This window comes from Neoarius graeffei, chromosome 7 (genome assembly GCF_027579695.1).
Source record: "Neoarius graeffei isolate fNeoGra1 chromosome 7, fNeoGra1.pri, whole genome shotgun sequence".
Classification (NCBI taxonomy): domain Eukaryota; kingdom Metazoa; phylum Chordata; class Actinopteri; order Siluriformes; family Ariidae; genus Neoarius; species Neoarius graeffei.
Window position 1 is genome coordinate 42,304,143 of NC_083575.1, and position 14,699 is coordinate 42,318,841.

The window sequence follows — 14,699 nt, forward strand, 5'->3', positions numbered from 1 at the left end:
CAAAACCCCCAAAAAAGCAACAAAATATGGAATTAAAGTATTTGACGCTAAGATCGTATTTTTTTTTTTTTAATTTTTCAAGAATTATTATTGTTGCATTTTTCACAAATTTGCTGCTGTCATTCAGCCGGTTTGTTTACATTCTAAGAGGAAATGATTTTGTCGGATGTTTTGTATGAAGTTTTTATTTATCGTATTTGCAAAAAATAACAATAAAATTGCTCTGTTTCTAAAAATCCAGTGAATGTGGATAGAATAAAACAGTTATTCTACTCAATCTCATCGTACATGGCTTATAGCCAACTTGGCGCTCTGTGCCTCATCGGGTATCAGCTCATGTACGACTTGATTTCGTGGAATAATTGTTAAATAACTATGTAATTGAGATATTGTGTGTGTGTGTGTGTGTGTGTGTGGGGCAGTGGCTGGAGCTGCATTTGAACCAGCACATCCCTACTTCTCTGCTACTGCTTTCAAGAGCTATGTTCCTTCCTGACACACTCTCCCCTACAGACCAGCTTAAAACCACACTGCAGACCTTGCCTGAGATAGTGGTGCGTACATTACACATACATATACCTGCCTCACAGGGGATGCGATACTTTTGGTCTAAAAGTCCTCAGTACCATAGTTACAGTTTGTTACTGTAGTATTATTGTTGTACGTGTATCAGATGTCGTTGTGTTGTTGCAGGCTAAAGAGGCCCAGGTGAAAGTGGCAGAGCTTGACTTCTCTAAGGTAGATAACAAGACTAAACTGGAGACCATGCTGCAGGAAGAAGCAGCTATTCGTCAGGAGAACAGAGAGAGGGAGCTGGAGAGGCTAGCCGAAAGTGCAGAGAAAGCCAAAGAACAGGTTGGAGCACCTACAAACGTTCCTTTATGACACATTTAAAGTGGTGCTTGAAAGTTTGTGAACCCTTTAGAATTTTCTATATTTCTGCATAAATATGACCTAAAACATCATCAGATTTTCACACAAGTCCTAAAAGTAGATAAAGAGAACCCAGTTAAACAAATGAGACAAAAATATTATACTTGGTCATTTATTTATTGAGGAAAATGATCCAATATTACATATCTGAGAGTGGCAAAAGTATGTGAACCTTTGCTTTCAGTATCTGGTGTGACCCCCTTGTGCAGCAATAACTGCAACTGAACGTTTGCGGTAACTGTTGATCAGTCCTACACACCAGCTTGGAGGAATTTTAGCCCGTTCCTCCGTACAGAACAGCTTCAACTCTGGGATGTTGGTGGGTTTCCTCACATGAACTGCTCGCTTCAGGTCCTTCCACAACATTTCGATTGGATTAAGGTCAGGACTTTGACTTGGCCATTCCAAAACATGAACTTTATTCTTCTTTAACCATTCTTTGGTAGAACGACTTGTGTGCTTAGGGTCGCTGTCTTGCTGCATGACCCACCTTCTCTTGAGATTCAGTTCATGGACAGATGTCCTGGCATTTTCCTTTAGAATTCACTGGTATAATTCAGAATTCACTGTTCCATCAATGATGGCAAGCCGTCCTGGCCCAGATGCAGCAAAACAGGCCCAAACAGTTACCGGAAACATTTAGTTGCAGTTATTGCTGCACAAGGGGGTCACACCAGATACTGAAAGCAAAGGTTCACATACTTTTGCCACTCACAGATATGTAATATTGGATCATTTTCTTCAATAAATAAATGAGCAAGTATAATATTTTTGTCTCATTTGTTTAACTGGGTTCTCTTTATCTACTTTTAGGACTTGTGTGAAAATCTGATGATGTTTTAGGTCATATTTATGCAGAAATATAGAAAATTCTAAAGGGTTCACAAACTTTCAAGCACCACTGTAGGTATGGCTCACATGGCAAATACACATTTCTGCTTCATTTGAACAGTGTGAACTTTCTTGAACTTAAATCGACAAATCCCACAGTCGATCACCAGTTCAATAAACTGTACAGGTGAAACAGCACCGGTGTCTAGCAGTCACCTTTTTTTTTTTTTTTTTTACAACTAAAATTGCCAGTTTACAAAGCTCTTTAAAAATGTAAATGGAGTGCAAAGCTAGATGTTTGAAATAGTGGAGAGAGTAGACATTTTTGTTCTTAGCACAAAATTAAACACAGCGCCTAACTCATGACCAGAAACGTCATTCATTATAAAGTTTATTGTTCTGTAGTGCATACTGTTGAATAATAATAACAAGTCTTTATTTGTCACCTGCACACTCAAGCACAGTGAAATTCGTTTTCTGCATTTAACCCATCTGAAGCAGTGACTACACGTGCACACACACACACACACACACACACACACACACACACACACACACACAATTGAGCAATGACCACACACACATACCCAGAGCAGTGGGCAGCTATGCTACAGTGCCCGAGGAGCAGTTGGGGGTTAGGTGGCCGCTCAAGGCCCAAGGCCGCTCCATGTTAACCTAACCTGCATGTCTTTGGACTGTGGGGGAAACCGGAGCACCTGGAGGAAACCCACACAGACACGGGGAGAGCATACAAACTCCACACAGAAAGGCCCCTGTTGGCCACTGGGCTTGAACCCAGAACCTTCTTGCTGTGAGGCGACAGTGCTAACCACTACACCACTGTGCCGAATACTCCATTTGGTACCATTTACCCTAGGGCTGGGCGATATGGGGAAAAAGTCATATCATGATATTTTTTTTTATATCAGTCAATATCGATATATATCACAATATAAAACAAATCACTATTTTGTGAATTTTAAATGTTCCCTGTTACTCTTAATTGAGATTTGAAGATATCAGAAGGTCAATTTTTTATTAAATATTTATTTTCTGTCAAAGTTGAACATGACATGTAACACTATACAACTGTTTCAGATAAATACAGAACAGGTATTTTAAATTAAAATCCTATATCTGACCGGTCAACTCTAAATAAATAAAAAATTATAAAACTTAAATCTTAAAGCTTTCAAGTTTAACAGGAGAACACAAACAAGACAGACAATTAAATTTGTTGGTCAACTCCAAATAAATAAAAAAAAATTCTAAAACTTAAATCTTAAAGCATTCAAGTTTAACAGGAGAACATAAACAGAACAGACATTATTTTGTCAATGTCAAATGTCTCGACTCTCTCTCTACACTCGTTATACATCTGTGGGAGTGCGGTCTGGGAGGAATGTTTACGCCCAGGCAGTTTGTAACGAGGGTCCATGACTTTTAGCATCCACTTGAACCCCTTATTTTCCACTGTGCTTATTGGTAGCATGTCTTTTGCAATACAATAAGCTACTGCATTTGTAATATCACGGTGTCTCTTAGGTGGGGTTTACATTAGACCGTATCAGCAGATCATCAGATTAACGTTTTTAAAACGATTCGCGTGCACATAGCAACGCCAATACACGGATACGCTCGGCTCCACAGGCATCCTGCGCTCCAAATCACTCCACCCTGAACAGCGAGTGCCCTCTGGAGGGTGCGCACTCCGGCCCTGCACAGCTCACACAGCGCGCGAGTGAAGCGCACGAGCCACGATTCAGGACTGAGCCGCTGTGTGTGTGATCTCAGTGCATATCGGGCATGCGCGTCACTTACCACTTGCAAGTGGAAGGATGGCAAGCCTAAAGACAATCATAACTACACAATGGGCAGTATTTGCATCAGTATTTGCAGTATTTTCATACTTTTATACTCTTTAATGAAAGGTGATACAAGGCGGAAGTCCGCGCCGTTTTTCAGCAGTCGCGTCACATGACCAACGCCAGCGAATCAGGAAGGTGGATGTCACAGTGACGTTGTCCAATGACGACGCCAGCTAGAGCTCAACACAGTGTATCCGCGTATTCTCAATGTTTACACAGCACCGGACCAGCCACGATCTGGATTGAATACGTGGACGCTGGCGGATTCCCGTTTCCCGGCGTTTCCAGGCGTTTTAATGTAAACGGACAGTGCATCCGCGAAGAAAACAAGACAGATACGGTCTAATGTAAACTTGGCCTTAGATTTTTTGTCATACGGCATGGCGCTGGATAAAGCAGACTCTATGGTCTTCTGTTGCTGCTGCACAGACGTTGTTACTGGGGGAAGATTAGCACTTGTTCCGGGCTGTGTTTGTAAAAGTTTGCATTCTCCGTGCTCAAATGGGTGGCGCTGCTTCAGGTGATGAAAAAGATTAGCGGTATTCCCTGTCTTTGTCAGAACATGCGCTCGACATAATATGCAGTGCACACTACTCTGTTTCGTGTCGGACTTCAAAAAAACCAAAATACCTCCACACCACCGAACTTTTCGGGCCCTTCTTATCAACAATGTCATCCCTTACGCCTTGGGCTGTGTCTTCTGTCGTTTGGGGGCGGCTCCCCTGGAAAATTTTCAAAAAAGGGAGTCCATTTGGTGGCGTCTGGTGACTTTTAGGAGCATTTTATGGTGGTACTGACACTCACTTTTTACTGTTAACATGGTTGAAAAGGTTGTTACCACAAGTGGAGGTCTGTGATGGTGTGGTTTGCAGCATGGGGTTCACATGAGCAATAAATAACGTCATCATCTGACAACAATGTAGTATATAATAATGCTGTTTTATTTCCTGAACCACTGCTAGAACACCACTAACCAAAAGTTTAAATGAGTTCTGTTGCAGTTAGAAAAAAAAACCCCTACAGACTGCATTTACTGCACAAATGCCACAATCTTGAGTAGCATCTTTATACTTAGACCTACTTCATACTTCAAACTTTGGTTTCAGTTTCACTTCTTTCCTCTTCTCTTTCTGGCTCCTCTGTCTTACTCTCATTTAGCTGTCAAAAATACGAATCTATGCGGCACTGAGTGCCATTCGCGCCTCTTTTCGGCATGATTGAAATGTGGAGATGTACAGTATACCCACCACACAGAAACCATAAACAACGATCTTGCCGTGCACTGAAGCCTCATGGTACCAGTGCAGCAGCAAAGTGATTGAGGGCGTTTGTTGTGATTGGGGATTTCCCAGGGGCATTTCCGGTCTGCCTGAGTGCATCATGCCAGCAAACTGGCCCAAAACACTGATTTTCCTTGAAAATATGCCCCAAACATCGCAAGATAGAAATCTGAAATTATTTCTCAGCGAGTGTCGGAGAAAAAAAAAGCATCTCGGCAAATTTAAAGCGTGTCGGCATGAAATTAAAGTGCAAAAGTACTCTGGGGAGAACACTGATATATATTTATGATTGTGTGTGTGTGTGTGTATGTGTGTGTATACAGTTGTGGTCAGAAGTTTACATACAGTGACATGAATATCATCTTGTTTATGAATGTCATGGCAATATTTGGGCTTTCAGTAATTTCTTTGAACTGTTCTTTTTCTGTGGGAGAATGTACAGCAAACATCTTTAATTAAAAAAACCCACTAGAATTTGGTGCATAATTTTCTTTGGGTTTTCTGAAATCAACACAGGGTCAAAAATATACATACAGCCCACCTAATATTTGGGTAAATTGTCTCTTCGCAAGATTCACCTTGACCAAACATTTTTGTTTACCATGAACAAGCTTCTGGCAGAATTCTGGTTGGATATTTCACAACTCTTCATGGTAGAATTGGTAGAGTTCAATTCAATTTGTTTTTTTTCTTGTCGTGGACTCGACTTATAAGCACGGTCCATATATTTTCAATAGAGTTGAAGTCAGGACTTGTTTTAAGCTTAATGTTAGCCTGCTTTATCCTCCACAACCAGCTCTGATGCGTGTTTGGGTTCATTGTCCTGTTGTAACTCCCAAGTCCCAAGTCGTGTTCAAGTTTCTGATGGTTTATGCTGAAGAATTCTGAGGTAGTCCTCCTTCTTCATTATTCCATCCACTTTGTGCAATGAACCAGTTCCACCGGCAACAAAACCTCCCCAGAGCATGATGATCTGACCACCAGCTGATACAGTGTCCTTCTGTACATGGTGGTCACTCTGACCAAACACCTCAATCTTTGTCTCATCTGACCATACAGCTTTCCTCCAGAAGGCTTTTTCTTTGTCCGTGTGGTCAGCTTCAAACTTTAGTTAAGCTTGAAGGTGTCAATTTTGGAGCAGGGGGTTATTTCTTGGATAGCAGCCTCTTAGTCCATGGTGATCTGAACTGTAGACAGTGATCCATCAGCTTCCAGTTCATGGCAGGGCTGTGCCATGGTGGTTCCCAGGTTGTTCCTGACTATCCAAACCAATTTCCTTTCAGCTGCAGGTGACAGTTTGGGTTTTCTTGAAGCAAAGTGGCTTGGCAAAGTGAATATACACCACAATAACTTGGATACAATTGTTTGAACTGATCTTGGAATTTGTAATTGTTTAGAAATGGCTCCAAGAGACATTCCAAGAGTTGTGTATATCTACGATCCTCTTTCTCAGATCTGCACTGAGCTCCTTGCACTTTCCCATTTTACTGTGTGTTGGTCAATCCAATGAGTGCTGTAAACAAACCCTTTTTTATGAAGGCACAGAGAAGCTCCCAGCTGTAGCCAATCATGATCACTAACAGGAAGTTAAGAGACCTCGGCCTTGGCAAGATAAGAGACATTTCGGAAGTTTCAGCACCTCTGAATTAATAATCTAAGTGAGCCTATGTACATTTGACCCTGTATGTATAATTCTGACTCTGTGTTGATTTCAGAAAACCCAAAGAAAATTAAAACTTGTGCACCAAATTCTAGTGTTTTTTTTTTAATTAAAGATGTATGCTGTACATTCTGCCACAGAAAAAGAAAAATTCAGAGAAATCATTGAAAGCCCAAATATTGCCATGACATTCATATCCAAGATGATATTCATGTCACTGTATATAAACTTCTGACCACAACTATATATATTCATTCACTGGATATGAGCAATCATGTGCTCTGATTGGCTACTCTACTACTAGGCTATCAGCTCATATACCAAAATGGCAGAGCATTGTGCAGAACCAACTGAGGACGAAATTAAAACTCTACTCAAAAACAAAACTCCAAAATACAAAAAAGCAACAAAATATGGAATAAAAGTATTTGAGGGTAAGAACGTCTCTCTTTTTATTTTTCAACAGTAAGGCCACCCATTTTTTATCTTTAGGTTCCCGGATTTTTTCAACATATTTTTGATGATCTCATCTCATCTCATTATCTCTAGCCGCTTTATCCTGTTCTACAGGGTCGCAGGCAAGCTGGAGCCTATCCCAGCTGACTACGGGCGAGAGGCGGGGTACACCCTGGACAAGTCGCCAGGTCATCACAGGGCTGACACATAGACACAGACAACCATTCACACTCACATTCACACCTACGGTCAATTTAGAGTCACCAGTTAACCTAACCTGCATGTCTTTGGACTGTGGGGGGAAACCGGAGCACCCGGAGGAAACCCACGCGGACACGGGGAGGACATGCAAACTCCGCACAGAAAGGCCCTCGCCGGCCACGGGGCTCGAACCCGGACCTTCTTGCTGTGAGGCGACAGCACTAACCACTACACCACCGTGCCGCCCCATTTTTGATGATGTCGGTCGAAATAAAAATAGTGTCCTTGTCCAATTTCTTTTTTTGCATGGCAAAATTTCAGTGTCGGATTAAGATGATAAAATAATTTAAATTCAAGAGACACACTTTACATACATACTTACACACACACACACACACACACACACACACATATATATATACAGTATATATATTAGTGTGTATGTGTTCTTGTGTATAAGTTTATAACACGGACTAGCATTCCAGTACTTACTTCTCTGAAGGTATATGTGGTCATATGACCGTTGAGCTCTCATGAGCACATCGAAGGCTGATACGTTCGTGCTACTTGATTCGATAGGACTCTCTGCGGCACCATCCTCTTCTAATTCCACAGTCAGATACGTGCAGCCAAAATCGCGAACTAACGTTATGGCAGGCATATTCGGCATCGCGCTCGTTACATCACCACCTTCTTTCTGAGAACCAAAGATCGTTTTGATCTTTTCATTGCTTACTTTCAACGCTTGAGAGACGAAATCGCCCACGTTTTGGTTAGTGAGACAGTGAAAAGACTTTTCTTTACCACACTTTATGCTTACATACAGTTGAGGCGATAGCTTGGAATCCATGCTGTCAGCGTCAGCCATGGTCAGCACGAGGTTGACACTGTCGTAAAGCAGTCGTAAATACCATAAAAACATTCAAGTGAATACTCAATGTCGTAAATAGTTTCGTTTTCGGACTCGGCTGAAGTGGATATATACAACACACATTGTCGTTTGTATTTGCGATTCTAATACTTTTAACTCAAAGAAATATGACCTAGTACCAGGGATACAGTGCTGTTACAAGAAAAATATGTGACTATTATTTTTTTACATTTCTTTTTGTATGTTTCGGTGGTTAAAATAAAAATAAAAATACGCACAGACTTTTTGTTTTTCTAGCGGTAGTATTTAACTGCCGTCGGCAGATCTGTGATCCGAAAAATCTAAAATGAGTCGCCTTATTATTATTGTTGCATTTTTCACAAATTGCTGCTGTCATTCCGCTGGTTTGTTTACATTCTAAGAGGAGATTATTTTGTTGGACATTTTGTATAAAGTTTTTATTTATCGAATTTGCAAAAAATAATAAATTGCTCTGTTTCTCAAAATTCAGTGAATGGGGATAGAATAAAACAGTTATTCCACTCAATCTTGTCGTAAATGGCTTATAGCCAACTCTGTGCTACGCACCTCTTCAGCTATCAGCTCATGTACGACTTGATTTCATGGAATAACTTATATATATAAAGTGCAACATATGCATTCAGCGATGTTTTGAGATTGTATAGCTTTATTTAACCACGTGATTTTTTCCCCCTAAAAACAAACAAAATGTAAGTATTACATATTTTCTGCAAAACACAGGCTCTGAAATGATCCGCTCTGTTATAGTTAATATTTTGTGCCACTTGCCCTTGAGAGAATAACACCACTGAGTGTCGTCCTGTAATGTCATCAAGGTTGGTAGAGGGATCTTGGTCCACTCCCTGATGCAGGACATTTAACACTCCTTTATATCTGTAGGTTTGTGCATTTTGAAATCCCTCTTCAATTCAGTCCACAGGTTTTCAATAAGGTTTAAATCCAGAAACTGACGTGGTCATTGGTAAATGTGATTTTGTGTTTCATTGGCTCATAGTCGGGCGGCATGGTGGTGTAGTGGTTAGCACTGTCGCCTCACAGCAAGAAGGTCTGGGTTCGAGCCCCAGGGCCAGCGAGGGCCTTTCTGTGTGGAGTTTGCATGTTCTCCCCGTGTCTGCGTGGGTTTCCTCCGGGTGCTCCGGTTTCCCCCACAGTCCAAAGACATGCAGGTTAGGTTAACTGGTGACTCTAAATTGAGCGTAGGTGTGAATGTGAGTGTGAATGGTTGTCTGTGTCTATGTGTCAGCCATGTGATGACCTGGCGACTTGTCCAGGGTGTACCCCGCCTTTCACCCATAGTCAGCTGGGATAGGCTCCAGCTTGCCTGCGACCCTGTAGAACAGGATAAGTGGCTACAGATAATGGATGGCTGGATGGCTCATAGTCTTGTTGAAAGCTCCATCTATGGCCTGAACCTCCTGGTAGAGGCAACCAGATTTCTGGCTTAAATATCCTGCTGCTTAGCACAATTCATGATGCCGTCAGTATTCATAAGAGCCCCTGAGCCAGCAGCCGCAAAACAACCAGAAAGCATCAGTGATCCACCTGTATATTTTACAGCTGGTATCAGGTGTTTTTTTTTTTTTTCTTGTCAGTTGCAGTTCCCTTTTTTCACCCATTATACGGATGGTATGCATGACCAAAAAGTTTGAATTTGGTCTCTGCTAACTACAACACACAATTAGCAGTTGATTTTGTAACCACAGGAATCAGCTAGTCTCTGCATTTCTAAAACTGTGATCGTTGAACTCGTGTGTGTGTGTGTGTGTGTGTGGGTGGGTGTGTGGGTGGATAGGTGTGGGTGAGAGAGTGTGCGTGTGCGTGCATGGGTCTGGTAAATTTTCAACCGTTTCAAGTATGTGAAACTTTTTGTTATGGCCCTATTTGTGCTAAATTGTATTTTGAACTGCTTATGATTTTAATACACATTACCTGATTTTTGCAGATCAGCAAGCATCAGTCTCTTTTGTGTTTGGGTTTTCCCATGGTAATGTATGACAAAGGGATTTTATATGTGTGCAACCTCATATTTATACCCCAGAAACTTTTCATTTGCTCTCAGTTCACAGGAACTGTTATTGCCTATTCAAATTGTTTAGATGTATTTACAATATTCTTTACTGTATTAATAATTTTGGCACAGTTTGTATGAAGGGTGCAGTAATTCTGGAGGACACTGTATTTAACCTAATAGCTACTCTAAAACATGAAATGAATGAGCCTTGCAGTTTCTGGTCCTCTGAGGGCCGGCAAAATAAAGCTGATGTGGCCCGGCAGGAACTAGGTTTGACACCTCAGCTTTTTAATGTTTAGTAATTTTCTCAGGATGAGAAAGAATCTCCATCTTTAACAGCTTTAGTGAGTATGTTGCTCACTTTTAAAACATTTTTATTATTTCATTTGATTATGGATGAACATGCGATTTAAACTTGGTTGCATTGTCTTTAATGCAGTTACAGTAAAAGACTCCAAATTGTGTTTTGTATTAATAAATGCTAAATACGCCCAGATTTGATTTGGAACACTAATGGAAGGTTTTGTATGTGTTTGCAGAAAGAGGATGTGGAGGCTGACATGCGGGTCGATGCTGATCTTGCTATGCCTAGTGTAGATATGGCAATTCACTCTGAAACATTACGAGACACAGCACCAGTGCTGGACGGTATTAAGGTATGATAAACACACAAACAGACAGATTCACATACTATAACACTCAAGCTTTTGGTCCAAGATGCTTAGCATGACCATTCCTAATTAAATAACTACATAATATTTGCGTGTATATTACTGAAGCCGAGAGAGGCCCTTCATATAATCCTTTTTTTTATTCACCTTTTTATCCCGAGATAACAACATAATTAATTCAGGATCTCAAGAAAACAACACAGTTAATTCAGGATCTCGAGAAAACAACACAACTAATTCGAGATCTCAAGAAAACAAAACCGTTATTTCGAGATCTCGAGAAAACAAAACAATTATTTCATGATCTCGAGTAAACAGCTGAGAAATGGTTCATCCAGGTGCGCCAAGATAATTGTGATATGCTGACTTTGGGGCTATTTCTCATTCTGTATAGACGCAACTTTGGTCATTAGAATGTCTGGAATAATCGATCACCTAATAAGGCAATATTTTGATCAGGGGTTGACTCGAGATCATGAAATAATTTTGTTTTTCCGAGATCACGGAATAATAGTCTTGTTTTCTTGAGATCTCGAATTAGTTGTGTTGTTTTCTCGACATCCTGAATTAATTATGTCGTTATCTCAGGATAACAAAGTGAATAAAAAAAGATTATATGAAAGGCCTCTCGCGGCTTCTGTAGTATATACATGTCTCACTCTTGTGATATTCTTTACTAACAATGCTGAAACGTGTTGTTTCTTTGTTTAACAATTATTCACCGAAGGCGAAGTGAATATTCACTAAGCCTGAGGCAGGTAATTGGTTTAATATAAATACACCGGTGATTATTTAAAAAAAAATCATCTTAAAAAATAATTTATTTCAATCTTCAAAAGCGACATGCATATGTAATGTGCGCAGGCTTGTGTCACTTATCTACGCCGACTCACATAAAATACTTTGTTTTGAAACAGATAAAATAAATCACAAGCCCACCTTACCTTTGAATAGTTTTAGACCAAACGTCGTAGCATCTTTAGCGCTTTTAGGAACAGCATTTTCTTTCATAATCTGTAATTCTTCCTCACTTACGGTGGCGAAGTGATTGGCTGCCATTTTGCCGAGTCGCTCGAGGTGATTATCAAGAAATAGTCTGAATTTCTCGACCAATCAGCATGTGCGATTTCCTATAATCACTTGTATATTTATACTAAAGATTATTATTATCATGTCTCGGCAGTTGGGCCAGATCAAAACATTGTTTGCCACAATGTATTTGCCAGGATTCTTGAAAAACCTAATTTGAACCGTGTTCTTGATAAGTTTTTATTATTAAGAAATGTGGTTCATTAATTTGCTCAACAACTCCAAAAACCTACAAATGTAATCATATCTGTTAGTTTATTGTCCCAGGATGCATTAATGCACTTCCTGAAACTGACAGACATCTTCAGCTTGTGCACTGTGTGTAATGTGTGATCTGGTGTATGTTGGCTTATTTTCTTCATGTTGCTGTCAGTTTGAGCTGTGGCAGAAGTACCTGCGCATCAAGGTTCTGTACTTCTGTATCTTCCATCTGGATAAGAGCACACTGGCTCTTCTGCTCCTCAGTACAATAATTATTATCTGGCTTTTATTGATATATACACTACCGTTCAAAGGTTTGGGGTCACCCAGACAATTTTGTGTTTTCCATGAAAAGTCACACTTTTATTTACCACCATAAGTTGTAAAATGAATAGAAAATATAGTCAAGACATTTTTCTGGCCATTTTGAGCATTTAATCGACCCCACAAATGTGATGCTCCAGAAACTCAATCTGCTCAAAGGAAGGTCAGTTTTATAGCTTCTCTAAAGAGCTCAACTGTTTTCAGCTGTGCTAACATGATTGTACAAGGGTTTTCTAATCATCCATTAGCCTTCTGAGGCAATGAGCAAACACATTGTACCATTAGAACACTGGAGTGAGAGTTGCTGGAAATGGGCCTCTATACACCTATGGAGATATTGCACCAAAAACCAGACATTTGCAGCTAGAATAGTCATTTACCACATTAGCAATGTATAGAGTGGATTTCTGATTAGTTTAAAGTGATCTTCATTGAAAAGAACAGTGATTTTCTTTCAAAAATAAGGACATTTCAAAGTGACCCCAAACTTTTGAACAGTAGTGTATATATATATATTTTTTGCTTAAACTCTAAAATCGTCTAGAAAAATAATCACATTGTGATTTCTACTTGAGTAATGCTTGACAGTTAATTAGGAGGAGCAGAAATACCCGGTGTAGCTGTTTGGTCTTTGAGCATGTTTTCCTTTCCACTGTGTGTCTGTGTACAGTATGTCCAGTACCTACTGTAAATGCCTTTCAGTTACTGCACCCCTTTAACAGCCTCAGTTCTCCTGTTACATACGTATTGGTGTTATTCATTCATTAATCTTCATTAGCTTATCCATATCCTGAGAACAGTAGCCATGGGATAGGAAAACACACACACTCACACACATTCTTGTACTTCTGTCTTTGTGGGGACACTCACTGACATAATGCATTCCCTGGCCCCGACCCTAACCTTAACCATCACAACTAAATGCCTAACCCTAACCTTTACCCTAACCCTCACCTAAACCTCATTCTAACTTGATCCCTTAAACCAGGGGTGTCAAACCTGATCCATAAAGGGCCGTGTGGCTGCAGGTTTTCATTCCAGCCATGCAGCAGCACCCTGATTTGGCTTATTCAATCAACTGACACACCCACCCTTTAATCAAGGGTGGGTGTGGCTGCAAGTATTTGACTGTGTGAAGACAGTTCAGTTGATTGAATGAGCCAAGTCAGGTGCGCTGCTGCATGGCTGGAATGAAAACCTGCAGCCACACGGCCCTTTATGGATCAGGTTTGACACCCCTGCCTTAAACTAAGTTTTAACCCTCAAACAGCCCTCTGAAAAAGTGAGGACCAGACAAAATGTCCTCGCTTCTCAAAAATGCCCGAACTATATTGGTTAAAAACGTGTTCCTCAATATGTAGCAAGTACAAGTATGTATACACACACGTGCGCACACAGACAAACAAAAGAACCAGTCAGGATCAAATCCAAGACCCTGAAGCTGTGCCACCGTACCCATTTCTGTTGTGTACAGTACCAGGCAAAAGTTTGGACACACCTTGTAATTCAGTGTTTTTTCTTTATTTTAATTAATTATAGAAAACTTCATGTCTTAAAGTAATGATGGATGTCGTTTCTCTTTACTTAGTTGAGCGGTTCTTGACATAATATGGATGATTACAGTTGTGGAATAGGGCTATTTACTGTATTTTTATTATTCACTATTTACTGTTTGATCTCAAACGCATTAAGAAGGCAAGAAATTGCACGAATTAACTTTTGACGAGGCACCTGTTAATTGAAAAGCATTCCAGGTGACGACCTCATGAAGCTGGTTAAGATAACGCCAATAGTGTGCAAAGCATCATCAAGGGAAACGCTGGCTACTTTGAAGAATCTAAAATATGAAACTTTTTTTAAATACTTTTTTGTTTTACACATAATCCCATTTATTTTTTTTGCGGTCCAGTTTCCATCAAATCGTGTGCTCTGATTGGCTTGCGAGCGGTCCGGAATCCTACGATACGGACCCCAGTTACGAACCTTTGGCGACTCGCTCGTTCACAACAACAACAAACAGTAGCAATTTTTTGTCAACTTTTATTTTTGCATTTCTCAGTATAATAGCATTAATTTTGCAGCATAGATAGCGATAACGACAGTGTTCACAGCGAAAGCGAGTTTTACTACCCTGAGGAAGACGAAATAAAAGAAAACATTTCAGGAGAAAGCCGAAAACCTGTAACTGTTGCTAATGCCGAGCAAATCCAGCAGTTTATTGAGGAGCAAAGGGCAGAAAATACGATGAAAAAGATGACCTA

General features: G+C 40.3%; 1 protein-coding gene across 2 annotated transcripts in view; it reads left to right on the forward strand.

Moving 5' to 3' along the window:
- letm1 (leucine zipper-EF-hand containing transmembrane protein 1) overlaps positions 1-14,699 on the forward strand; it is a 108,008-nt gene that overhangs the window by 74,383 nt on the left and 18,926 nt on the right. For both annotated transcript variants that reach the window (XM_060925701.1, XM_060925702.1), the window contains exons 8-10: positions 423-554; positions 694-855; positions 10,693-10,809. In XM_060925701.1, coding sequence (XP_060781684.1) covers positions 423-554; positions 694-855; positions 10,693-10,809 — 411 coding nt within the window. The remainder of the gene's footprint in view (positions 1-422; positions 555-693; positions 856-10,692; positions 10,810-14,699) is intronic.